The sequence below is a fragment of the Aptenodytes patagonicus genome, chromosome 3, assembly GCF_965638725.1.
Source record: "Aptenodytes patagonicus chromosome 3, bAptPat1.pri.cur, whole genome shotgun sequence".
NCBI classification, from domain to species: domain Eukaryota; kingdom Metazoa; phylum Chordata; class Aves; order Sphenisciformes; family Spheniscidae; genus Aptenodytes; species Aptenodytes patagonicus.
In genome coordinates, this window is record NC_134951.1 from 34,975,246 (window position 1) to 35,002,523 (window position 27,278).

The 27,278-nt window shown below is 39.8% G+C and overlaps 1 protein-coding gene across 4 annotated transcripts in view; it reads left to right on the forward strand.

Moving 5' to 3' along the window:
• The window catches only part of COL19A1 (collagen type XIX alpha 1 chain), a 204,116-nt gene extending 179,080 nt beyond the window's left edge, over window positions 1–25,036 (forward strand). For 3 of the 4 annotated variants that reach the window (XM_076333004.1, XM_076333006.1, XM_076333005.1), the window contains 11 exons: window positions 1,428–1,481; window positions 4,562–4,606; window positions 6,778–6,822; window positions 6,931–6,993; window positions 8,584–8,619; window positions 8,775–8,819; window positions 14,558–14,728; window positions 15,672–15,738; window positions 17,622–17,777; window positions 24,450–24,527; window positions 24,765–25,036. In XM_076333004.1, the coding sequence (XP_076189119.1) occupies window positions 1,428–1,481; window positions 4,562–4,606; window positions 6,778–6,822; window positions 6,931–6,993; window positions 8,584–8,619; window positions 8,775–8,819; window positions 14,558–14,728; window positions 15,672–15,738; window positions 17,622–17,777; window positions 24,450–24,527; window positions 24,765–24,901 (897 nt within the window). In that variant the 3' untranslated portion in view covers window positions 24,902–25,036. Of the gene's footprint in view, window positions 1–1,427; window positions 1,482–4,561; window positions 4,607–6,777; window positions 6,823–6,930; window positions 6,994–8,583; window positions 8,620–8,774; window positions 8,820–14,557; window positions 14,729–15,671; window positions 15,739–17,621; window positions 17,778–18,618; window positions 19,220–24,449; window positions 24,528–24,764 lie in introns of those variants that run through there. The other variant, XM_076333008.1, reaches the window with a different exon arrangement.
• The last annotated feature ends 2,242 nt before the right edge of the window (window positions 25,037–27,278 follow it).

Below are 27,278 nucleotides of genomic sequence, written 5' to 3' on the forward strand. Positions count from 1 at the left end.
AATAGTTTGGGTTGGAAGAGACCTTTAAAGGTAAGTCACTAAAGACTGGCCTTATCTGAACGTATCAGGCCACAGTATTTGGAAGATGATGATGAGTGTCTTCTCTGTTGAAGGGTTCTTGTCTTCTGACTGGGGTCCATATCATATAATATCATATATCCATATCATATCCATATAAGAGTCTTTCTCTTCAGTATCAGTGTGAAACTACTGAGAAATGTCTCTACTCATGAAAGCAGCATGCCAGTACCATTTAGTTGTATTTTTTTTCCTAGCAGTGCAGGCACAATATCTACACAAAAATAGCAGCAGAATAAAGCGCAGCTAGCTCAGACTAACCCAGCCAAGACCAAAGTGGTATGGGAAGCTAACATTTTTAACAGCTGGCTAGGACTTCATCTATCATGAAGGTGCATAATCCCCACTCAGCCAACCTGTGCAGGGCCTAGGATCATGTTTGATTCTTTGCCAAGTGTTAATGGAGAGCCAGCCACATGAAAAACTGAACTTTGATCTATAAACCAATGTGATAACTGTGCTCCTCAAGGACAATAAGAAACCCAAAACAGAACCCCTCAGCACTCACAGCAAAACATGGAGTTGTGAGATAGTTTCCTAAAACAGTTGATTAACCAATTTTCAAAAAAAAGTCACAAAGCCTCTTTTTTTGTTTCATCATAATGCCCAGAAGCTGAATACGTCTTTCTGTACCAGCATCCACTTCCTACTCAGGAAGCATCATCTCCCAAACAGAATTTAGGTGTGGAAAGTGAGATCTGCCAGAGACTTCATGAAATCCAGGCGGGAATTTGCTGTGACTTTTGATTTAACTGAGAATTGCTGAAATACTGGATTTGTTGGATTTGTAGTTTAAATCTCTATGGTAAATTATCGATTTTCTTCAAAAAAAGAAAAAGAATTAAAAGGGCCTCCCCACTCTATACATTAAACTGATTTCTCCAGTGGAGCATGTTTCTGGTTTTCTTTCAAAACTTGAAGACCTACACAGGGACCTAGTCTGTGTGTCCCTTGCTGCAGAGTAAGCTTTGTTTAGGGAACAGAGCACAGAATTGCTTGGAGGTTGGTTCTCTGGTTGACGGCGTATGCTTACACCCCGAGGCTCTACCACCTGGAGGTGCTTTAGAGCTAACCTTGGCTTGCAAGAACACTGGAGGAGAGTCTTCTGGATTATATTCGTCATCAAAATTAAAACCATTGCTCAAATATTTACACAATGCCTCTGGGAAAAGCTTAATTCGCAGATCACTAAAATAAGGCATAAGAAAATCTGTTCACCTAATAACTGGTTAGCTGTTTTACTAATATCAAGTTAAATAATCTGCTATTGCTTGCTGTTCAACATTTCTCATGTAGAGTACAGAAATTCTAATGTATGCAATCCTTTTTAATCAAAAAAAAAAAATCAGGGAGACCCAGGACCGATGGGATTACCAGGACTGGAAGGACTCCCAGGCGAAAAGGTAGGACTCTTAAAAAGAAGTCATGGCTTCTTAGTGGCAACTATCTGCAGCTAAATGTTTTCTGAAACCTTATTTGAATTTTTTTTGTGTAAGTTAATGTTTCTGTGTGAAAAATATTTGCATATTTATCTGTATTTTCTTTTTTTCCTTTACTGTGGATCTAAATCCTATACTCACCCAACATAAAATTTCATTTTCCGCAAGTGGAAAATTGTGTGTAGGAGGCCTTGTAATATTTTGTTTTCTTAACTTCATAGAATACTACTATATACTATATTTTATATATATATACACACACACACACTATATATAAGTGTATTACTTGATAGTTATATAGTTAACATGTTCCTAAGTATGGTCACTAGTTCTTGTTTTCTATTGAACATCGTCTTATGCTTACAGTCTGTCTGTCTTGTTCTAAGACTTACAGCATAGCTACAGATCTGAGGAGAATTTTGTACCTGAATTAGTCTAGACCTAGTGCATGCAAGACTTCCATACAAAAAAAAAGACCATTTCAGATGAGTGTAAAAATGTTGAAAAGAGTAGAAATAGAGGGAGAGACTGATTCCCTACAGTTCCTGTTGTATTGCATCCTGCTCCAAAGTGAGCAAAAATCTCTTTTCTCAGACTGTTGCCCATTATTCTAAAAAAGGCCCCTTGTTTCTGTTTTGCTTTTCTTGCACTCCGTACTGCGTGTATGACGCCACCATAGCACATCCCGAACCGTATCACATTCTCCAGCTCCTTCCTGTAGTTCAAGTCTGCATTCCAGCGCTAGGAAATGATCCTTTCCTTCAGCTGGTGGCATGTTTCAGCCTTTCACTTACTGGTTGTGGAGGCTGATACGAATTTAGAGAAAAGTTTTTCATGAAATGCTAAAAATTTCAAGATTTTGGTATTTATTTCTAAATATGGCAAAGTACAAAAAATTCAGTGGCAAAATGAAAAAATCTGTAAATATATTTTCTGTCAGTGAAAACAGTTTGATTTTGCCCATATCTTCTACATTTAAGAAGAAAAAAGAGTAATTTTTTTTTAAATTGAATATTTATTCAGCTTTTTGAATTACATGTTATTCAATTACTTCATACAAAAATAGTTTACTGAAACTTATTTTTCATCAAAAAGCAATGTAAATGAAAAGTTTCTCTCAATATCAGTGTGCATTACTCCTTGTGCAGAGTGGGGAGTGACAAGATCTAAGGTAGGTGTCTATACTAGATATTTAAATTACATGAGATGATTCTTGCTCTGGAAGACTGCAATTTACAAGCAATTAAAGATTTCAGAATGAATAAACACAGGGAGCTATTACAGGTCTAACTGAGACAAAGTGGGGACAAGAATTAAATAAAGGGAATAAGCAATGGAGCAGATCGTATAAACAAGCTAAGTGAGTGTTTGGCCCTTTCCCAAAGCAAAAATATCCTTTCCTTAACTAAATTTGGTCAAAATTCCACGTCTGGTGCGAATAAATGAACAGAATCCCAGAGTCTGCCTGCCACTCCCAACAGTACAGTGCATGCTGGTGCATTTAGAGTTATTAGGTATATCTGTGTAGCAGAATGCCATCTTCCACAGACAACGTTGGCTGTAATTTCATGGGAATTGCATGAACTGTCTTAAAAACTTCGTGTCCTCGCATTAAAATGTCCCTCAGCTGTGCTGACACAGTGGTTTGTGCATCCGTGCTGCGAATCAGATTGCTGAAAGGACCAGAATAATCCTTAAAAGAAAAAAGTTGCAAGGGAAGTGCTAGGAATTTCTAAGCTTCACTGTCATAGCCAGCGTATAGGGAAAACACCACGATACAAGTTCTGGGTCCAGAATAACCACAGGGACAGAGTGCAGTGCTCCAGCCAATATGCCCTGCTACAGATACTCAGTGCTCAAGTGTTCCTGAGGTGCACGTTCCTCACTGAGGGGTGAACTTGCATTAAGTGACTTCTTTTAGCCTCCAGAGCAAGAGAGGTTGAACTGTGGCCTGTAAGCAAGCTTCTCCCTCCGGACGCAAGGTCAGACGTTTAACTTGTCATCTGTCTACACTTTGTCTAATGGAGTTAAGTGTTTCTAATTCCCAGTATTATCATTGCGCTACCTGAACAAAATGATGAGAATGAGACAAATCAGCATTAGGTATAAGAACAGAAACCAGAAATCCCACCATCTCCTGGGGCTCTTCTGCACAACAGAACGGGGCTGTAGCTATGTTGGCAGAGCTTTTGCAAAACAGCTCCAGGTAACATAAACTCATCTCACAAAAATATTCTCCTGTTAGTATGGCTTTTAACTGTGCCAGGGCTTTTCTTACACACTTACAGAAACTAGGAGCCTGATTTTTTTCTTACATTTTTAACCAACGTTATACTAGCAGAGTGTAGTTTTACAGACCAATACATGTCAGCAGTGGGTTAGGGCAAATCTCACTGTGTAGAGTTTTACCACTGGTGAGCTCCATCTGTCTGCTTTGGGTTATAGTCCTCTCAAGAGAGAAAGATGAATTTGTGCCCATAACTCATCAGCTCCAGCACAAAACCCATTGTCTTAGCTTAAAGCGTAGGTGAAGGTGGCTGTATGCTAAAAGGAGAAACTTTGCCCTGAAAGGACCATGGCACAAGCAAATCGGGGATGCTGACTTGCAGCAAACGGATGACTGGGTAGCAAGAACATGAAAACTTCTTTGAAAGATACATCTTAAATATGGGGATGTTGATATGCTGGTGAATTACCCTATGTGAATTTTGGTCATTGTCATGACGACAAATGATAATTATTTGGAAAACTACAGATAAGTCAGGGACTTTCCATCCCTTTTCAAGGAAGGCTTCAAGCAGAGTATAAGGGATAGCATGGAAATTATGACATTGTACAAGAGAACCTAAACAAAGGATTTAAGTTACTTGCTCAAGTCTGTAAAATGAGTCAGTGGCAGAGCTAAATATTAGCATTTAGCAGAGCCTGGCTCTTGTCCTCATTTTCAGTTCACTGAATAATCCTTCCTCAGGTTTTAATGGGAATCCACAAACAAAACTCTGTTTGATTGTTACCATTTAAGTATAGATTTATCTTTTCTTCAGGGTGACCGTGGACCAGCTGGCACGCCAGGAGTAGCAGGGACACCGGTATGTATATTCATTAAAGAAAACTCAGTTTGTTAGAAGCTGAAAAAACAGGTCAAGCAAGGTGCTGAGCTGTAATCTCGATCACTGTTTGTGGAACACCAGTGCTTGGCTAATGCTTTATAGGCAGGTATGAAAATGATGTGTTTTTCCTAAAGAGATTAGAGTTTTATTACCACTGAGGGTTCATACTATTTTTAAAATGACAGGAGGGAATGGTATGAATACATGATAAAGCTGGAATTTGAAGCTGCATATGCTTACTTAAGAAAGCATATGAGATTGTTCTCATTGCCTCAGTTTAATATAGATGAAGACATTTTCTGTGTTCCTGGGCATGCACAAATTTCTGAGCATTTTTCTATCACAAAGAATTATTATGAATGTTAGTTATTGCAATCTACAAGGATCTGCATATCAAGTTGACCAAACATTTGCTTTAGGGGAATGCTTTGTCAGCTATTTACATGTGGTATTCAGAGAAGTTTCTGATAATCATCCAGAAACTTTGTGGTAGGTGAAAGTAAATGTAACTAATGATAAATTGAAATTATAATTATTCATTTGTGTTCCTAAAGGAAATGAAGGCAACTTTTCTTTAGATTGCATTCACAGTTTAATAAAAAAGTTTATCCATATTTCAGGAGGCAATATGGAGTTATTTATATGCAAATACATTTATTATTAAATTTCAGCAGCTACCAATCCATTCAGGAACTGTTTTTAAATTATAAATACGTGTTTTCTGAAATAAAGAGAAGTTTGTGTCTATGCACTCCCATTTCCATTAGCCACTGATGTAGCCTATTTACTGTGAGTTCCAAGAAAGAACATCAGCTTAAATAGATTAATTTAGTTAAGTTCTCCTAAAACAAGGTAAAATTGCACATTTAAGGGGAAAAGCGAAGTATTTCTCTGAGTTTTATAGCCCATGTATGAGTTTCAGAGTTTGTTGCTCTGAAATATATTTCACGCTGTGAATCAATAATGCAGTAGGATGATTACAATTGTTCATTCCCTGTGTATTTCCCACTGGATATGTTCCAAGTCTTATTCTTGTTGCTCTCTGTTCTAGCTGGATATGAAATATTTAATGAGTTCCCTTCATCACTGATGGAGTTGCATTCTGTTGATTACATTTAATTCTAATAAAATCCACTGAAATAAATTATTTGTTTTAACATTTTATGCTAAGCAGTTTTAATTAACAAATTAATAGACATATGAGAGACAATATTTCTTAGTAGTCTAGGAAGAGTTTTTGAAATATATCCACATATCTTACTGGAAGAGAATTTGTCCTCCTTGCCTGGCATTATTCCCTAGGTTGAATAGTGGACCCTTTTTCCCATTTGGGAATATAAACCTCTCATTTTAGCCTTGGCTTTTTGCTGAGCGGGATTATCAGGGAAGCTTGGACGGACATACTGCAAGAATTGCCACCAATGCCTATTTCCTCAGCACGAATCCTCAGTCCTGTTGTTCCTGAAGTTGTTACTGGCATTGATGTGTTAGATCCCCCACTTGTACAAGTCAGCTGAGGATCTGGTCTAAGGATATTTCCGGGAAATGTAGATTCAGGGTAATAGATTCTTTTCTGGGGCTGAACCAGATAGGTTGTTAAAAGCAAGGCATCATTTAAAAAAAACAAAGACATTTAAAATCACCATCTAAATGATGAGATGAGAAAGGATTGTGAATTCTGGCAGGCTGAACTTAAAACGACAATAAAAGTGGCCGAAAAAGAGCATGAAGAAAATTTGCAAAAGGTGTTAAGTCAGTAATAAACTCACTTTAAAAAAAATCAGGACTAGGAAGTACCTGAAGGAAAAAATCTTGATTTCACATATGCAGTGATAAACTTTGATCTGACTATGACTTCTCAAGAAGGAAATCATGGTGATGTAAAAGAAAATTTCATGAAAACCTTATCTCAGTATTCAGAAAGGGTAAAGACGACCAAGTGATTGAGTTATGTTATACACAAGAGCCAGATTAACATGGCATAAATATTAAAAAAATCTGGCAAAATATTTGTTTTTCCTCTCTTAAAGCATTTAATGAACAGTAACATGAATATTTCACTCAAATATATATCCTCTTTTATTTTTGACCTAAGAGAAATTATATTTTGCTTCCTAGTAATTTGAATTTGTAATGTTCTCTTTCTGCAGGGAAAGACGGGATCTCCCGGGTCCCCAGGGATGCCAGGGGAACCTGTAAGTACAGATTTGAGTTATGGACTCTTGTGATAATACACAAATATTTCAAACACCGAATGCAAAATTTTACATGCAGATTTATATACGTGTTTTCTTCTTTCTTAGGGTGACAGAGGACCTATAGGAGATATAGGCTTCCCTGGGCCAGAAGGGCCACAAGGAAAACCAGTAAGCAATTTTATACTGAATATATATGTTCATTACAAAAGGATACATCTTAGTGTATCAGAAGTTACAAAAGAAATCAGATTACATCCTGCTTTGTGTTAGGCTAGGTAACATCTGAAGAACACTTAGGGCTACAGTGCTCAGTATTAACCATCCAGTCAAGAATTCCTCGTATTGTGATGATTTAATAGTTAGTGTTACTGAGATGTTGCCTTTAAAGGTCTTATGAGGGTCCTTTGGATCCTGTTGACATAAAGGATCCTCTCTTATTTTTTCAGAAGGAGAATATTAACCCAGACACTCAACACAGTCTATAAAGGATGGGGTGACAAAATACATTCTCGGTTTTGGTTTAGATAGAGAAGCGTGTGTTTCATGACTCTGAATAAACTTCATAACTTTTCTGTATACAGGTGATGAAACACTGCAGCTAAAGCATTTACTGTTCACTTAGGATATGTCTAATCTGACCTCTTTATTTAATAAAAGTGTGGCAACAGTGTAGTCAGCATTGTCTGAGCTGGTTTAAAACAACCTAGTTTATATTCTAGAAATGGTTCAGAAAGGATAGCGCAGAACTCATTATCTCCCCCGAAGCTTGGTGTTTTGGGGACAAGCATGAGAAGCAGACCATTTCAGTTTGTCAGCACGTCTCCACGTTACGCTTCTGTCTTGAGAGAAGAGACAATTTCTGTAACTTCAGCAGCAAATTGGCCCAAGATGCCTAATCTGTGCAAAACTCCACTTTGCAGCATGAGAGGGAAGCAAACATTCCTGATGTCTTTGCTCATGCAAGTCCTTCTTTCTCACTCAGTGAAATAGCAGAGTTTGCTGCATATGCAGATCCATGTATATCCTAGTAAATTAAACAGTGCCAGAGCATTTATCTTGCAATTATCTGGCATTGTGCAGTTGTTAACATACTCTGACATTATTTTGGCCCATGCCGACTAGGACTCTCAGATAATGCCACATTCCAGTTTGGGGGATAACATGGGCCTGGGACTGTTTCCAGCAGGTGGTATGAATGAGACCACCCTCTTTTGGGAAGGAAACATGTTTAGCCCAGGAGGCTGAAGCTGTGCCATGCCACAAGTCCTAAGGACCAAAGAATGGATCTGGCCACTTACTATTAAGGCATAATCTCTGTAACAGCAGAAGGGTAATAGGGCATCAGGGCTAATATCTAGAATAAGAGAAATCTCCTCTATGGTTGTATAATGACTAGCTGGGACTGGAAAAGCGCATGTACAGGTCCATATTCCACATTTGTGGAATTTCCATATAACTTGTCATTTGAAGTTGTGTGTTCATTAAAGTTGATGCACATCTCGATGCCAAAGATTTTTTTTGCTCTGCTCTCAGCTCAAATTTAATGTGCTTGCAGTTCAGTATCGCCCTGAGCTCTGTTATTTCACGTCTCAAGACTATTTGTGAGTAGTTCTATATTGTAACCACACAAACTGCTGCCTCTGCAGCTTCAAAATATGTACTGATACCAGCACTAAACATTGAGCTTTACCCTTTATATTTTTAAAATGCATATACATAAGCATATTTATTAAAATTTTTTTTTTTTTTTTTTAATAGGGAATCAGTGGAAAAGATGGATTGCCAGGTCTTCCGGTAGGAAAACATGCTTTTACATACTAGTGTATTTTATTCTTCACAGATACCAGAGCTGTTAATCCTAGGCCGTTGCTTTCAGTTCTGCTAACAGATGAATATACAAAAAAGCCTTTAAGTGATATGTTTATCTTTTTTCAAAAATGATTTTTCAGGGTGCTGTGGGGAGACCAGGAGACAGAGGACCCAAAGGAGAACGTGTAAGTCCCTTGTTTTAATAACTTTTTTTCTTTTTACTGAGCATCTAAGCACCTCATCAGCACATATTTTACAGGCAAAACCAAGAAATTAATTCTCTATGAACTTCAGTCAGTCTCTTAGACAACTCAGAGGTTTAGTCCTAGACACCACTTCAACAAATTAGAATCAAATTGCTTCTGCATTTAGAGGAAAAACACATTTCATAGATTTTCTAACACAGTTGGCCTGGACAGTGTAAATTGATCAATAGGTTGAAAATTAGAAAGTAGCTAATCCTGCTGTGATGCTGTCAGACTTTGCAAGAGCTATAAAGCTTACCCCATTGTCATCCCCGAGATCTTTGTATGTCACAAATGCAAATCATGTTTTATCTAAAACAAGCTTGTTGCACTTAGGCAGCAGGAATGCCAATGCAATACTTTACTGCTTCCCAAAATGTTTAGACAGTTCTGTTCATGGTAACAAGATCATGGTGGACAGGAATCATTACGGGAGGTGAGAGATGATCTTTATTTTGCTAGAGCAAAGAAAATCCTAGCGCATACTCTGCTCTTGTTATAACATTGCTAAAGCCCTGATGTCCTAATCCAATTGATGCCACATTTATTTGATGAATCAGAAAAGCACCCCCCTGTGTAATCTGGAAAAGGAAATGCTGCTTTATGACACTGTGGGTGTCATAATGATGACACATAAAAACATGAGGTTTTAACCATTATTACAATAATTGTCCCTTACAAAAATTAACAGTTTGCAATGTTGTGTTTCTGCCTTTAAGGACACAAATAAAATGTAAGAACCTTCTTATAGTACCGTCTACTGTGTACTGCATTACACCGCTCAGCCTTGACCTTCTCAGTGTCAACCTACCTGAATGCCCTGCAAATAGTACTATACACATACAGCCAAAAGAGGAGGCTGGACCTGTAAGTGCATGACCTTGAAACATGCTGACAGGGAGGAGGATGTTGAAAAAGTCTGTGAGAGACAGAGACACAGCCTTAGCTTGCTTCATCAGAGTGAAACTTGGGAAGCTTCAGGGTAAGAGCAGAGGGTGTATTTATTCCAGTCTCATCGGTGACAGAGTACATACAATCACACATGTACATGTAGCTATAGATGGAAATATGGATATATGCTTGCTCTCAGAGAGGTCACAGGTGCCTGAATCTGCTCTCGCTTCTGGGATCACTGGCAAACATGTCATGATCTAGCTCTCTCTGTACAGAGTAAAATAAGTAAATAAATACACACACACACACACACATATACATCAATAGAAGAAATATATAGATACATGTTAAAACATAAATCAATTTCCAGAAGTATTTTTGTCTCAAGTGATAATCAAAATCTCTCACAACCTTTTATAACAGGAAAGCTATAAATATGCCCAATGCAGTATCTGAATACAGTTTTCAGAAAGCTGTCAGTTGTTCCTTACAATTCTGCAGGAAAAGAAAAGGTTTGTTGAAAACAAGGGAAGATTTGCCTAAGAAATAACAGTGAAATACACAGCAGAAGTCTGCATCTTGGATAAGAGATCAGTGGGGGAATTGGAATTGATTTTTTTTTTTTTTTTTTTTTTTTTTGCCTCTGGATCAAGTATTACAGACCTACATCTGTGAGAGAGATTGCAGTGATTACAGAAAATAACACAAAGTCAAGGTTTTCTTGCAGCCATTATTATGACTGCTGTACAGCGTACTCCTTCAGTTTGAGACCAGCTGTTGCAATTACAGAAAAGAGAAGCATCAAAATTGGAAGGACAGAATAAAACTCTTGAGGTTTTCATGTCTCTCATAAGTATATCCTTGTAGAGTCTGTTTTAAGAAGGAAGAATTCACCTGGGCTGAAATAATCCTATACATCCTTTGAGTGATTAAACACTGCTGTTATTACTACCTTATAAACTGAGTGACAAACCAGTTGAAAACATGTGGTTTATACCAATCGGAAATACGCCTTTCAAGTAATTTCAACAACAGATTAAAGTACTGGTGGCTGGCTCATTTATTGCTATTATCTGCATGCCTTGATCACAGACCGGGAGCCCGCTGGACTAGAGCATGTAGAAACCCAGGCAAAACAATAGCTCCTTCTGCACAGGATTTAGTACAAGATTAAATGCAAGAGATGGGAGAACACTAGAAAGGAGGAGGACTGAATAAATCAGCACCGTAGGCAGAGATCGCAAAACGCAAATGTCCTACCCTGTTTTTTGTACAATTCATAGTGAAGGAGAGTTTAAAGAGGAATGTGGAGGAAGATATGACCTGGTTTTATGAGTTTTTACAAGGAGCTTCTTCCAAACACAAAGAAAACACTGGAGGCAGTTTAAAAAATGTGTGTTTGAAAAGTGGCTGTAGTATTTGATCTGCCTTCTACACATTGGCAGCCTGTAAAATGGGAATCATTTAGAAGAAAAGCAATTCCAGGATCAGCTTCACACTGCCATAGCACCATGGCCTTAGAGAAACCTGCATTTTTCTTTATTTCTAGTAGAATAGCTATCCATACCTACTCTGCAGGGTTATAAACCTGAGAAATTATATATGTATAATTTGCCTTAAATATGTTTTTAATGAAGGCTTCTTGTAAGTATAGTAATGTTCAGACAGCTTTTTTTTATATATGTGGGTGCATGCATGGGTGCGTGGTCTCATTTGAAAGCACTATCAGACAAAATGGTGTGTTCGGTGTCTCCCTATACTGGACTTCCATCTCCAAAAAAGTGACTAAACTAAAAATTATATTAAAGCCTGTACCTCTTTCAAGTTTTGCAATAACATATGGTAGAACAGGAGTTGTTCTTCAATTTTATGTTTCCGGTCAATATGAGTGAAGTAGGAGGTGGAGGTTGGATGCAAAAATTTTGTTAAGGCCCCAAAAGAGCCTCTTCCCTGCAGACTGCAAAAGTTCTGCTTCTCAGTCAGAATCCTTCCTCTGCCCTGAATTTCTCAAGGTGTTGCAATACACGTCCTGATACAATAGCTGTATGCAGTGCAGAACACTTTTTCCTATAAATCTTAAAATTTATAGAAACCTGAAAAGGTACACCTCTTCCATCAGAACATTACTCTTCCACTTCCCCCAATGCACATCCGCTCCCTTTCCTGCTCCCATCGACTGTTGAAAATTTGGGAGTCTTTGACAAGGGTTACGGGTGTCTTTTGTGTATCACATAATATCTTGTCTTTTTTCTACTGAATAGCTAAATTAGCTATGTGTTTGTTGGAAATCATTCATATGCTGCATATTTAGAGTTTTGCCCAAAGTATTAATGCCCAGAAACTAAAACTGGAAATCAGACATCTGCAGTATTGGCAGGATGGGTCTTTTAAGAGAGACATAATAAACGTAATCACACTGAGATTGTTTCCGTGGCACGCTGACTTCCCTGACTTCCATGACTATGTGATCATGTTAGCAGTTTGACAGATTGTATTGGGTTTACATGGCAAGGTTTTGGTAACAGGGGGGCTGCAGGGGCGGCCTCTGTGAGAAGGCACCAGGAGCCGCCCCCATGTCAGACAGAGCCAATGCCAGCCGGCTCCAAGACAGACCTGCTGCTGGCCAAAGCTGAACCCAGGAGTGATGTTGGTACTGCCTGTGTGACAGAAAGGGTGAAAAATGCTGTGCAACAGCTGGGAGAGAGGAGTGAGAAAACATGAGAAAGACAACTCTGCAGACACCAAGGTCGGTGAAGAAGGAGGGGAGGAGGTGCTCCAGGTGCCAGAGCAGAGATTCCCTTGCAGCCTGTGGAGAAGATCATGGTGAAGCAGGCTGTCCTCCTGCAGTCCATGGAAGACCACAGTGGAGCAGATATCCACCTGCAGCCCGTGGAGGACCCCGTGCTGGAGCAGGTGGATATGCCCTGAAGGAAGCTGCAGCCCATGGAGAGCCCACACTGGAGCAGGCTCTTGGCAGGACCTGCAGCCCATGGAGAGGAGCCCACACAGGAGCGGGTTTTCAGGCAGGAACTGTTTCCCATGGGGGACCCACACTGGAGCAGTCCATTCCTGAAGAACTACAGCCCATGGAAAGGACCCATGCTGGAGCAGTTCATGAAGGACTGTATCCCATGGGAAGGACCCCACACTGGAGCAGGAGAAGAATGTGAGAAGGAAGGAGCAGCAGAGATTAAGTGTTAAGGACTGACTGCAACCCCCATTCCCCATCCCCCTGCACCACTTGGGGGGAGGAGGTAGAAGAGTGAGGAGTGAAGTTGAGCCTGGGAAGAAAGGGGGTGGTTTGAGGGGAAGGTCTCACTATCCTGCTCTGTTATTAATTTTCAATAAATTAAATTAATCTTCCCCAAGTTCAGTCTGTTTTCCCCTGACGGTAATTGGTCAGCAATCTCCCTGTCCTTATCTTGACTCACAAGCTTATCATCTCAATCCCTGTCTTGTTGAGGAGGGGGAGTGAGAGAGCGGCTGGGTGGGTACCTGACAGGCAGCCAAGGTCAACCCACCACAGAGGTTAAAATTACAGCTGTGAAATGATGAGGTCTCAGATTTTGACACTTTTTTTTTTCTTGTGGTAGACTTTCAGGGTTCAGAGCCTCTGCACTCTTACTGAGGGCAATTTAAACTCCAATTGGGAATGCATTATGGTTTCTGTTAATGCAATAAAACATCACAAGTTACAGTGGTCTTTGTAGTGAAGCTTAGTTATACTCAGTAATAAACTCTAACTCACTGGAAATCATACAGATTGGAAGACAGATAGGTGATAAAAATGTTATACAACCTCCTACTTGCATCCTTACCTTTCTTTCTTTCTTTTTCAATCTTTAAATGTCATGTAAATACAACTTAAGAATATAACTACACTTTTATTGGTTTATCGGTCAATGATGTTTCAGATCTGAATACAGTTTACCAGCACTTGCTGTAGATTAAGAATGCAGTTAATTCCATTCATTCACCCCTCATAAATGTAGATTCTGGATGTATCTAGTAATGATGTAGTCAATTCTTGGGGCTGTTTGCTGCTTATGGTGGAGCCTACCATTAGCTAAAGTGATGCAGCAAGGGCAGTCAGTGACCCTTAGGAACTGCCAGCTGTTCATTAACAACCGAACGTGTGACTTGCGGCACTCTGCACCACAGCTGTAGTTCAGTGAACTAATAGCTAATACATTAAGTCACTCTAAAGGATCTAATTCCTCACAAATAAAACAAATGTAAACGCCATCTCAGCCATGATGGAAGCTGTTGCTGGCCAGAACATTGACCTTTAATTTATTTTGTTTGCAAGGAATTCACTCGTTACAAATGTATTTGTATATTTGTTGTTTCTTTGATTAACTGAAATGTTGTGTATATGCAGAAATAAAGTATTAGGCTTCGAGGAAAAGTTACAGAAAAAAGCCTGATGCCTTGTGCCTGGGGAAGTTTCAGCACCTAGATTCTACCTATGCCGTATTTGACATTTCTAGATCCTTGTGTAAGGGCTATAAACTTTCTGCACCCGAGTTCTGTCCTTGGAAAGTGGGTCACAGAGTCAAGCTATTTTTTTTGTCATTGACTTCGACATTAAAAGTGTAAGAAAACAAAACGTTACTTGCTCTGTTTTCAGAGACAAGGGTTAGCCTGTAAAATCAGCTTCCCTGCATGACTCATAAAATGTATTTCTGAACAGGGAAGAATTTTCTCTTTAGCATTCTTGGGTGACTTTTCCTAGTTTGTTCCACTGTGTGCAATGGTTTTCTTTCTGCTTTTATTTTATACAGGGGGATCAGGGTATTCCAGGGGACAAAGGTCCACAAGGCGAACGAGGGAAACCTGGCCCGTCAGGAGAAAAGGGGGATGTGGGTCCTACTGGGCCACCAGGAGACAGAGGCTATCCAGGATCACCAGGTCATCAAGGTCCCCCGGGTTCACCAGGACCCCCAGGGTTTCCGGTAAGTAAATACAAGTTTTCCTTTGTTGCTTGTGAATTCAGATGACGTGGAGGTAGCATGTGCTGAGCAGTAGAAATTCAACCAAGCAATACCACAGCATCAGAAAAACTAAGATATCTCTGAGATAATTTCAGTGTTCAGTTAAGAGGTGGAAAAAATATACCCAGGTGATCAAGCAGTTATTTTAATTTTTTTTTTAAACATGTGCTATGGATGAACTTTACTTATTTATTTCTTTAGCTCCTGACAAATCAATATGGCTACTCAATACTGTTAATTTTCAAGTTTTCCATAAGCTTAAGAGCTAAAGTGTAAGTCTTTGCAACTGAGAAAGAAAAGGAGGCAGACAAAAATGATTCTTAATAAAAGGGAAATCAGCGTTTAAAAAGACAATGAAATGCTGCCTGTCAGTTGTAGATATCTTGGTTTGTCTCCATGTGCACACAGGCACACAGCCACGTTTTGGGTTCTTTTTACCCTCAATCAAGTGGGGTAAAGCTCTAAAAAACTTTTCCAGTGAAGTTATTCGTCCTGTGATGCAGTTTTAGTTGGTCGGCTGTGCATCAAAGCAGTTAGTCCCTAGAGGGGGTGAGAAGTTGGCATATGCTGTGCAAAAGTCAAGTAAAGCATAGCGGTGTAACTGGACGTCCTTACTGTCTTATGCAAATTAATTTCCATACACATAACATGCTGGTCATCTTGGCAGTTGGGAGTGCCTCTTCCACTTCATGGTATTAGTGGTCTTTATAATATTATAATGTATTTGCAATAAAGTGGCCTTTGCAGTTCAGTAAATAACACAAATATATTAAAATATTTAATTTTTGGTGAAAGCTTTACATTTTTAATGCTAATTTCAGCATTTTTTAAATTTTGTAGCATCATAAAGTGCCCTCTGTATGTTTCTTCTGATACATATCACCTTTTTTTTTCCCCTCATCAGGCTGATACAGTTTCACTTGAAGAAATAAAAAAATATATCAAACAAGAGGTTCTTAAGGTTTTTGAAGGTAAGAAAATGAAGTATTATACAACTAAAAGTAAATCTTAAATTCTGTTCTAAATGTTTTACATCCCTTCAGCCTTTATATACATTTCTTTACATGTCATCTAACTTACATTGGACTTAGCAGCTGCCTTGTTGCCGTAGCTATGCTTAACTGTTAAGTCTACTTAATATAATTATGTTCGAACAATTGTAAATTATAACCAGAGTATTCCCTTATGTAAAAGATTAGCATTAAAAGGTAGTTTGCTCCAAATCATAATATCAAACATATGTATGTATCATTGTAGATACATATATGTATCATATATCGTTGCAGATACATACGTATCTACAACGTATCATTAAGACATTGAAGATTTATTAAAGTGGAGAGAATAGAAATATCTAATTATTTTGGCCACTTAGTGGATAACTTATCTAAACGAACGAACGGCTTGACCGCTTTCAGTCATGCAGGTCTAAACTGCTGTGCATTTTCAGCAAACATCCCTGCTGAGCTCCAAAGCTCCCTTGCAGACCACCATCTTCTGGCACGGTTCTAGGCAAGTACCAGATTCAGGCAAGGCCTTTGTACTATGTAAGCTTTCTTAGGTGTTTCCTTACTCTGAAAAGGAAATGTTTTTCCTCCCCAGCGTTTTCTTAGTCAGGGTTGAAAAGCTGTGACTCAGGTAGGTGTCTGAAACAAGCTTCTGCTCGAACACCTCTTAACAGTAGCTTCTCTTCCATTGCAAAATGCATTTCTTATGTCTGCAATATGCTTAGCTATTTTGTCATTAATATTTGTGGATACAAAACCTTTTCTCTTTTAGGGATAAAAGAAATCATATGAAGTTTAAGACTTTTTAAACTGTTCAGGCAGTTTTTCACTTTATAACAAGTCTATGATTTTGTGTATTTTCACCCTTCCCCAGACTGCTACCCCTTAGGAGTTCAACCTACTATGTATTTCAAGAGCAGTTTGTTGGCTGAAGTTACCTCCTTTTCCCCTTCAAATGGATTGGTAACAAGTATTTAGCCTATTCATAAAAAGAAAGTATTAAAAGGTGTCCTGCCTACAGGGAATATTGGGTTTTGTCTTTAATAGCTATTCCTTTTTCTACACCTCACTAGTGTTCCCACAGATCTTCTATTTTTGGCTTTGTTTCACTTTGCCTATATTCTATCACCTTGCTTATTTTTTGTTTGATACCCACTCTTCTCTTTACTCTAATTTTTTTCTCAAATCTTAAAACTCCACCACAGTAAATACCTGCTAAATTGTGGAATGCTTATTTAAGTTTTTTAATCCACTATAAATGAGACAGATTCAAGGTTAGTATCTATTTTGCCTACCTCTAAGGAGCACTGAAATGTTACCAAGTGCACTTCATTCCACCAGCATGAACAGTTCATGCTGAAATCTCTGCAATTAATAATGTTTGCTGAGCACTTAAAGGTTTTTTCACAACTGTTTTCAGGGTTTCAGCACATTCCAAGAACTGTTCACGGTATTTAAGCTCTACTTTGCAACTTAATAAGAGTTACAAACATATAAGGTAGCCCTTCATAGGGGTGTTAAGTACCAATTATTCTGTGTTCATGTATTTTAACAGGAGTCAGAAGTCATTTGAAATAATTGGAATACATTAGTAAAAGAGAGTAGTGGTCGAAACTTTAGTACAAATTCGTTCAGATTATTTCAAAGGGTAGAGACTCAGACATGAGTCTGAGTTGGAACTGAAGGCCTCGGTACTTACAGGAGCATTTAATACCTTGACATTTAGAAGGATTAAACACCTTACTTCCAGAAACTTACTTCAGCTGGGGCTTTGGGATTTATTTATTTTGCCGTGTTTTGCTAGCAGATTTCTTACTCACTTTTTCTTGTGTCCTTTGTTAATGAAGAAAGGATGGCTCAGTTTGTGTCCCAGCTGAAGCTGCCTGCTGCAATGCTTGCCTCCCAAGCCCATGGAAAACCAGGACCCCCAGGAAAAGATGGGTTACCAGGGCCACCAGGAAAGGATGGTTTGCCAGGACCACCAGGAGATCGTGGAATTCAAGGTAGGAATTCCAAAAAATGTTCCCATGAATTGTATCTTGAAATCTTCATACACTTGCTAATGATTATTAAATAAGCCAGGATTACCTATCTAGCTTCCTAATGATTAACTTTTAAAACTGTACTTATGTTTTTCCAGACTAGATCTAAATATTAACCCATAGTAAATGTGTGGATTTTACTGATTAAAAACTCCTAATCAGTGCATTTTATTCTAATAAGTGATAAAGTTAATTACTGACAGATATCTAAAGCTGACAGATATCTAGACCACTGTAGCAGTTATTTTTTTCTCCAAAATACTTTAACAAGGAAGAAAAACTATGCCAGCACTCTAATGTAACTATTTAGATCCTGTTCCATATTGAGAGACTATCTTATTTAAGAAACAAAATATGATCTCCAAGTCTGAGTGCTCTCAGCTCTGATCCTGAGACAACACAGGAGAGGAAAAACTGAAGGCAAATATTATTCTTTAAGAAGCAGTGAAAACTGAAATATTACCACATGAATTCTTCTTACAGTGAAGTAATCTGTTTTCACAAATCAGTTTCAGAGTAATCAGCTTTTCACTATACCCCAAACGGTAATTTGTACATTGCAATGCATCTGGACAATGTAGGACTCTCGTTTCACTGAACTGTCTTTCACTGCAAAATTAGCTTCAAGGGATCCGGGCTCATTGTAGCTGTGCTCTACTGTAGAGTCAGCCTCTCAGAGATTAAAAGGAAGAGGAGAACAGAATAAAAGGAAAAAAGAATTTGTCGATGAATAATATTTTGTGGGTGGGTAATATGTAATTTGCAGTTTATCTGTAGGTAGTTCTTTATTATCTTTTGTTAGTTTGGTCTGCTCTGGAGTCAGAGCAAGTCAGACTGGAATGAAGAACATGAGAGCAAAGCTGAAGATGTGTGGATCCTAAAGCTATCAGAAGAATAAAGACTTACTAACATTGATAAGCGCAAACCCCTGACAGAAGCTTGACAAATGTGATGAGCTCAGAATGAGAAGAACAAGAATAAAGGATCAAGGAAAACAATAAAAGGCTTAGAATCTTACAACACTGACTTCATCATTACCTAAAGATTCAGATCACTGTAAACAGTCAACTTCAATGTCAGTGCCAGATTGTTCAATGATGATGTATGTGGTGGATAGTCTCAGATGCTTTTGGGAAGTGGAACGTTGTACTAGGCTTCATTTCCAGCTAGTGAGCATCAAGAGTAAAGATGATAGCTATGTTTGAAAAAAAAAAAATAAAGCTGCTTTTTCATGCCTTATGCTTAAGTAAAAGTAGTGCCCCATGTACGCAGGATTTCCATTTGTTTTACTGATATGCTCAATACTCTTTTTTGATTAGTAAAAGGTAAGCTAAGTGAGAAGCATTTACTTCTCTGATACCTCAAAAGATATATGAAATTATATTTCCAAGGAAAGAAAACAAAAAATTTGTCTTGCCTCCTTTTTACACTGAGTAAGAGAGAGTCCCATGAGAGAAGCACACTTACAAATACCCTTCATGCCTTTCCCAGTTGTGCCTGTGCATGTTTTTGTTTTGTGCCAACAGTAAAAAGAAATTCAAATCTCTCAGCAGATTGAAAAGTATCCTTCCGTATTCCAGTTTATTTTCAGCCATAAAAGACACAGCAGACAAGACTTCTTCGAGAAGCATGTTACGTGCATGTGTGGCTCAGATCATCAAGGTAGCATGCTGTGTGCACGTATGCCCAAGTCATAATATGCATTGGAGAGGATATTTGGTATTGACTGCCAGATATTCCTTATTATAATTTTCACTTGGTTGTAGCTCAGATTGCCAACTCCAAGGTTTTGCTGTGTATAGTAATTTACATTTGGGCTGGCGGAATGAAACAGTCACTTGTCCCATAGAGCCAGTGAAAAGAAGTAGATACTGTTGGAGAGCAATTAACAGGACCTCTACAAACACCTCCAGAGCAGTTTGCAATGCTGCGTGCTGAGCAGAGAGCCTGCTAGAGCCAGCCGGCGGGACGGGCGGGAGTTACCATGTGCCCAGGGAGGTGCTTGACTTACGGCTTCGCTGGGGTCCCTCTGTACGCCTCGAGTATGGTGCCAGTTCCCCCAGGAACTGGTCTGGCCTGACCCGGCCAGATTCCACCAGAGCCTCCTTCTGCACGGCAAACCAATAGGTAGGGGTTAGTCCCAGAGGCAGAAAACATAGATACTAACTTTTGGAAGTGTAGACATGGCATTCAAAAAAGTGTATTGAAGGAATTGCTAGACTCTTGGGCATAGAGTCATTCATTTCTAATGAAGTCCAGAATTGTTACCTGCTGGCCTTCAGCAAGTTTGTTCATAGTGTACCTCAGGTACTTCCCAGTGGTTCAGGTACAAATAATTTTGATTTTATATGGTGATCTCAGTAAAAATATAGCATGCAAACAAAAAACAAGAAAGAACTGCAACATAAATTATGAAATATGCAATTGGTATGTAAACACACTTCATATAATAGTGATTGGAAGATTTTTGGGTTTTATATATATATATATATATCTTCATTTAAAAAAAATAACCTGACATATGCATCAGCAAGCTGATACTGTGAGGCAGTGTTACCAGTGAAATGTACAGCATCTGCTTAAGGGGAGCAGAGGAACTTGTTTACTCTGTATGCATTTTAAAGGATGCTAATGTCTCGTAGAGAAACAGGAGGTTTATTTCAAGACTTTCTTGACAAGCTATCGCAATGTCATCCATTTGCAAAGTCAGTCAGATTGTCATGTGTTAGCGGATCTAGCTCAATTAATTCCACTGACTTAATTGGATTTTTAAAACTATAATAGAACGTGAATTTTGGTCCATTAGACCAAATTCACCTTGGGATAATTTTGCAATCCAGAGATGCGTATTATCCTTTATGTTAATATGACTATTGACTTTTTCTCAATAGAGAAAAGAAGGTTTCATCGTAGTTAAACTCCACTATTTCTATCAAATTAAGAATTTTTTATAGGTTCTCGTAACTCATGGTAGCCTGGAGGAATCAGGCATCACAGCTCAGGGAAGAAAAATACCATGTGATGAACAGTCAAAACTCCTTATCTTTATTGCTGATTTCTGTTGTAAAATTTCTCTCTCTTACTATTAATTTGCATGGTGGGAGCAGCTAGAAACCTTGGCTGACATCAGGAACCCATTGTAGTGGATGTTGTCCAGACACGGTCACTCTTCCAAAATAGCTGCACTGGTTTCAAGCATTACCTCCTGTAAACTGTTCTTTGCTGTGGAGGGTGAAGTTAACCTGTTTTACTTTGATCTGAAACTCAGTTACTACCTCTCAGCTGAGAGGGCTATAGGACACAGAAGGAATTCAGAATATACACTGGAGGCTTCATGAGAGGGCTTGCTCTCAGCACCCTTCCTGTTGCTTTGCAGTTGTTTGTTTTTAAGAACGCAGAGTATTTGCACAGTAAAACACAGTGGATACTTCGGTCTCATTGTTCCTTGTCATGGTAATGTGTTTGCCTCGTATTTGTGTTAAAGAACCACAGATTTCTCTAGATACTTGACATGCTAGTTCCAGATGCTGCATTATCCATGCGGCTAGAAGAGGGTCTCCATGATATAGGTGGAATACCTTTTGGAGCTGTTTAAATGAGAGAACCTTTTACTTCCAAGTTCATAGAGGTGAACTTGTGTCATTTCCAAGTAGAGCTAAGGGTGTTGTGGTAGCGATGCTTCTGACTGTGATGTTTGTGGAGAGCACCAAACCGAGAGCTGTATTTTAGCCGTCACCACTCATCTATGAGCAGAAGAAAGCTTATCCAGTTGAACACATACTTGCTACATACTGCTACCACGTGTTTACCGTACTACCCACGTTGGGTACATGTTTACATACCACAACTTTTGGGTTGCAGAAATCCCAGCAAAACTTCTGGAACCCGAGTGAAAGGCTTTGCTAAAGCAGTCGCCTTTTGAATTAAGCAGGCACCTCTTACTGGAATTGTAATTCTACCAGTAAAAATAGACAGCATCTTATATGTGCCTTTATGTTAAAAATAATAAATCAAAATCTGATTTACGTATATGGTAATATTTTCCTTTGACTGTGTATGAGTTTGTCACTTTAAGCTCAGAGAGAAGGTGATATTATCCTCTAGAAGTGTAATCATGGCCCTACTTCTGAGCAAAATATACCTCATTAAAAATCAAATATTTTCCTGCCAGAATTACAAATTACCTTGTTCAGACTGTTTACATATAGCCCTGTTTATTAATATGCTTACACCCTGTTAAATAAAGCCTTATTTTTAGAAAAGATATGTAGGAGTTTTTTATTAAACTTCAGTGTCAACAGAACTTACCTGCCACTGTGTACAAACTACACCTTTGCATGTGTATTCAGATACAGCCAGTAGTGGTTTACACTACCCTGGATCGTATATTTGCATTGGCAGGCTGCTCTTTGTCCTATTGTGGGTTGGTTTTTTTTCCTTATTGTCTTGAATTCCAGTGATGTTTACAGAATCCTTTAGTCTATCTCAGTCCCTTTTCAATTATGATGTCTCAGATACCTACAGTAATGGTTATCATGGAGCTTGTAAATGTGATACATCGCAAATGTGATTTCTCTCTTTTCCCCATAAACTAAAGAAATGCAAAACAAATGATTAGTGGCAGCGCTGCTTTGTAAAATTACAATTAACTGGATTTGTAGTGAGAAATGTACTGTAACTATCTATTGTAAATTAAGAAACAGAGAGATATATAATAAATAGGAAATGTAATAGATCCTGTGGTTGTATGATTGAGCTTCTCAAACAGTAGCAACTACTATGCGTTACACAAGATTTTCAGAGCAAACCAACTTGATGTAGTTACAAATACTACTATGGTCATTAAAGAGCAAAATCAGAATTCACAGTTGAATACAACACCTGCATATTCCCTTTTCTGAGTCTTTATAGCTTGTGTGCGTATATGCCTTGTACAATTCTGCTTAACACAACTCAGTGACCAGAATGCATGATTAATATTGTTTGTTTCTCTGTGAGCTTTTAAGCAGTTGATTTCCTTTTGTTACGTTATGCATGTCACTCTGCATGCATTTTCTAATGATTTTGCCTCACCGTAATTTCCTTGTTGGGGTGCTGAGAGAAGAGAAAGATAATTGATGCTCTGTTTTGAAACCTAGAATGATTGCAACGGATAATAGACTTTCTACCGAGGTGCATAATGAGCTTGTGTTTAATAGAAAGCTTGAATACTCTGTGTACCATTCCTACTGCATTGTGTCTGTCGTAACAACCCTGAATTGGTACCCACAGCACTGACAATAGTTTCCTTCTGGATTGTCCTGTAAAGTACCAGTGTTGCCACAGACTGCAGTACACTGACAAGACAACCTTTGCCATCCATCTGCCAGTGCCCATTAATCTTCATGAGACATCAGGTGGATTGATATCACTATGTTGACTGATCAGCCGTGACTCTTCTCTTTTAATTCAAACTAAGTTACAGCTCTTCACGAGAGGAAGTTTATTGTATGGCATACGCGACACTGGAAATATACTGGTCCCTGAAGCAGAACAAATTTAATTCCAAATGTGACCAGAAGTTGGCAAACTAATCTTCAACATCTGTCACCTTACATGCCAATGTCTGAGGTGTTGGGGAGGGAAGAGGGTTTCCTTATAATCCTTTTTAAAGTAAGGGGTTGTGGCAGGTATCACACTTGTTCCTTTAAAAATGCCTTCATCCCCTGTCCTACATGGTCTAAACAGACCATGTACATCTACATTTGTAGATGGATTCTTAACTTGAAATATTAAGCAAAATGTTATACCGATAGCCACGAATCCTCTGCTCTAAAGCAGCCAGTGTTTCCAACTGATAAAACTTTTTACAAACAGTTCAAGGAAAAAGAAACAGGCATTGGACATGAGTTGCAGCACCCGAGAAGAGGGAAGCTATTTAGATAAGTACAAAGCTGTGGCCTGTGAAGAAAACGGACACAAATACTCAAAGTATAATTAGTAGTCACACCTTGTTAACAATATGCAGCCACTTGGGTCAAAGTAGGCCTTGCCTGCTAGAACCCGAAATCTGCACAAGCTCTAAGGACGCCTCACTCCATGTGAGGGCAGCTGTGTAACGCTGGAGGGGGAGTGGGTCTTCTCTTGCATACAGGGAAATATCTAAGCACGCAACTACCAGTTAACAGTCTAAAAAGTGCAGACATAAAGATTTATGTAGAGTGGAGAGGGCGAAGTCCCGCTCAGTTTGTGGGCTATCAGAGAAGGGCTGGTCAGACTCCAGATGGCCTTTGGGTTGGTGCTTTACATCACTTCATCGAACAGGTAACACTGGAGCAGAATACACATTTGGTTCTTTATTAGAGGAACGTCAGGAAGGTAACTTAAAATCTCAGAGAAAGGTCTGGCTAGTGAACATAGCGAGAGTCCTCTGGGAGAGGATGCAACAGTTACTGCTAGAAATGCTCATATGTTCCAGAAGGAACTTATAAACATAAGAGCTCTCTCAGAAAAAAATACCCGTCTCAGAAAAAGAAGTGAGCATGTGTTTTCCCAATTACATTTGTCTTGATAATTTCCTGTCAACAAGATATATGGAAGATCACTGTTTATAATGAGAGGACGCTCTTATTTTCATATCTTTATTCTGTGTAGGTTATAGAGGACAGAAAGGGGAAAGAGGCGAGCCTGGAATTGGACTGCCCGGTAACCCTGGACCACCCGGCCCTGCAGGTACAAGTCTCCACATTTATTTCTGCTATTGTTATTTATGAACTAACAGGCCTTTCTCCTGGTTTTCACACCGGTTTTACACCCATGCCTTTCCTCCCAAGCTTGGTCGTAGAATGAGGTCAGACCCACCTGCCTTCTCGCGGATGAGCTGGCGTGCAGCTGACTGTCAGTGATGAAACACGGGGCACTGCACGCGCTCTGGCGAGGACTCTGCTAATTCTAGCTTTGTTTTACCAGCTACTGGCCTGCCGGGCCCACCGGGAACACCAGGCTCACCCGGACCGCAGGGGCCACCTGGACCCAACGGAAGATGCAATCCGGCAGATTGCTATTACCACGTATCACAGGCTCGGTCACGCACCAGCGGGAAATAAAAACCCTCTCCCATAGACACTTGGGTTCACAGTCACTTTTCACTCCTCTCAATAAGTTAATTTAATCTTTGAAATACTTGGTGCATTTTTTTTCCCCTCGACACTGCATGGTATATAGATTATTTATAAGGCACAGAATTGAGCCTTTTTCTATGTTATTTGCAGTGTCGAATTATGAAATGATGACATATATTTTCCAGAGTGCATTCCATGTGTTATGTTTCTCATATTTATTTTGCTTAGAGGAGAAAATAGGCCCAAATAATTTTCATAAGCTTCTTTCTTCAAACAAAAGATATTTTATTATAACTTGAGACAGTATGTATGCCTCAGTATGTAAGCTGGCTTTATTTTTCTTGCTGGTGGTGAAATTTAAGTGGAGAAAATGCAGTTCTGAAGTTTTAAAGCGTACCCCCTCATGGCGAATGCAGGACCTGAGCTGGAGCGCTGGGAACTCTGTTTAGACTAAACATTCACATCGAGGAGGCTCCGGCACACCTTCTGAACCGGGTCCCTGTCGTGCACCGCGAACGCTACCCACCGTTTCAGTCACTTCCTAGATGTTGAAGAAGGAAACGAAGATGCGTTTATGGTCTCTCTAACCCCATCCAACATTTAGCTTCAGACTGACTGGAAATTCGCCAGGTGTAGCCCCGAGGAGCGTCTCTCCTGACTGGATGTTGTCCCAACTGAGGGCTTGTACATTTGTTTAGTCATGGTTACGTATACTCCAGATATTAAACCCTTAGGGGCTGGTGGTGGTGTTCCTAGCCGAGAACTGGCACGTCTTCTAACCGTTAACGTGGACTTAGTAGGTGTAGTACCACTGCCTGTAGCCAAGCTACTCTGCCGTTATGTCTGCTTACAGCAAAGACAGCCTCTTGCTTTAGAGCAGAGGTGGTGGGTACACAGTGAGACAGCCAAAGAAGGAACTTCGCAAACCTCTATAATCTTACGGATGGCACAGTTTTCCTCTTCCTCCTGCAATAATTGTGTGCCGAAATAAACTTGAGAAGAACGTGGAAACAGTAGAACGTAACACTCACAGGTCCTAATAACTGGCTGCAAAAAGTTGAGCTCAAGAGAAATTCGGAAAAATTACAAAAGCCTCCTTGGAAAGGTGTACTACAGAGAGCATGACTGCATGCAGTTTGCAGGCATTGAGTAAATGCTTCAGGACCAGACATTGTCAATGAAGAACAAAACAGAACAAAGTGTAAATCCTATAGAGCTCAAAGGGTTGAGCAAAAGAAAAGATGAAGAAAATCAGTCATACAGAGGCTGATTCTGAAAAGGAGGGAGGAGGGTGGGTGAAGTTTCACTCCTGATTATTAGAAAAAGAAGTGATCCTAGATTAGTCCTAAGGAATTGCTACAGTGCAATGGAAAGTGAAGGTGCTATTGAGAGAACGTGGACAGCTATACCCCACAACCTCAAAATAAACCCATAGTACAAAAGCAGCAGTGAGGGCTCTTGCCCCACCATTAGGAAGCCAGTCGTTCGCTCCCATCTCAGGCTGGTAAGCGGTTTTGGTGATCTCCGTGCTTGAGCAGTACTGAGCCGCCAGGGAAGCGTTCCCAAATTGGAAGTGCTGGTTCCAGGGAGGCTGTTGCGAGACTAATCTGGCTGACTTCTGTTTTTTCCTTAAAAACAATAAGGAATGAATGGTGGGAGTCTTTTAAAAAAACAAAACACATCGGCATTTGTTCTGAATAGAGTTCCTACCACTTGTACCCAGACCGGAGCAAGAGGTAACAGAGTTAACCCGGGTAGCTGGGGAGCACAGGCAAGCCTTAGCCATGCTTTCTGAGAGAGAAAGCACACCCTAAGAGCAACCTCAGAGTGCCACTTAATGTGCTAATCGGTTAGGCGTTTGGAGGGAACAAGGTGCTTGGCACCAGAGCGATGTTTATGTAAACACAGAGATTGAAGGCTGAGAGTAAACACCTGGAACAGGAGAGGGCAGCAGGAAGGAGGATGGCAGAAACCTGTGGCGTACCATGAAACCACCCCCTGAAGGGAATCTGCGAGCTGTAATATGCTCTGCAGCTGGCGACCCTTTGGGGGGGTCAGGGTGCTTTGCCTGTCCCTCGTGAGGATGGGGATGGATGGGTCAAAGCCCGCAGGTGAATCACAGTCCTCAGGCCTCCCTTTCTGCTCATCCCTCGCTGTCCCTCGGAGGCAGTCACTGCCCCTTCTCCAGGCCAGCGTGTCCTCTGCTCTGCGGGCGGTGGCGCCCATCCCGCTGGGGTGAAGGTGCATTTGGAACAAGTGGTCCCGCCTGTGCTTAGGTCAAAACGTGCTGCTCCCGTTCCAGACCTCCTGTGCCCATGGAGCACGTCTTGGTTTGCGCTGTGGTATTGACCGCCTTTCCAGA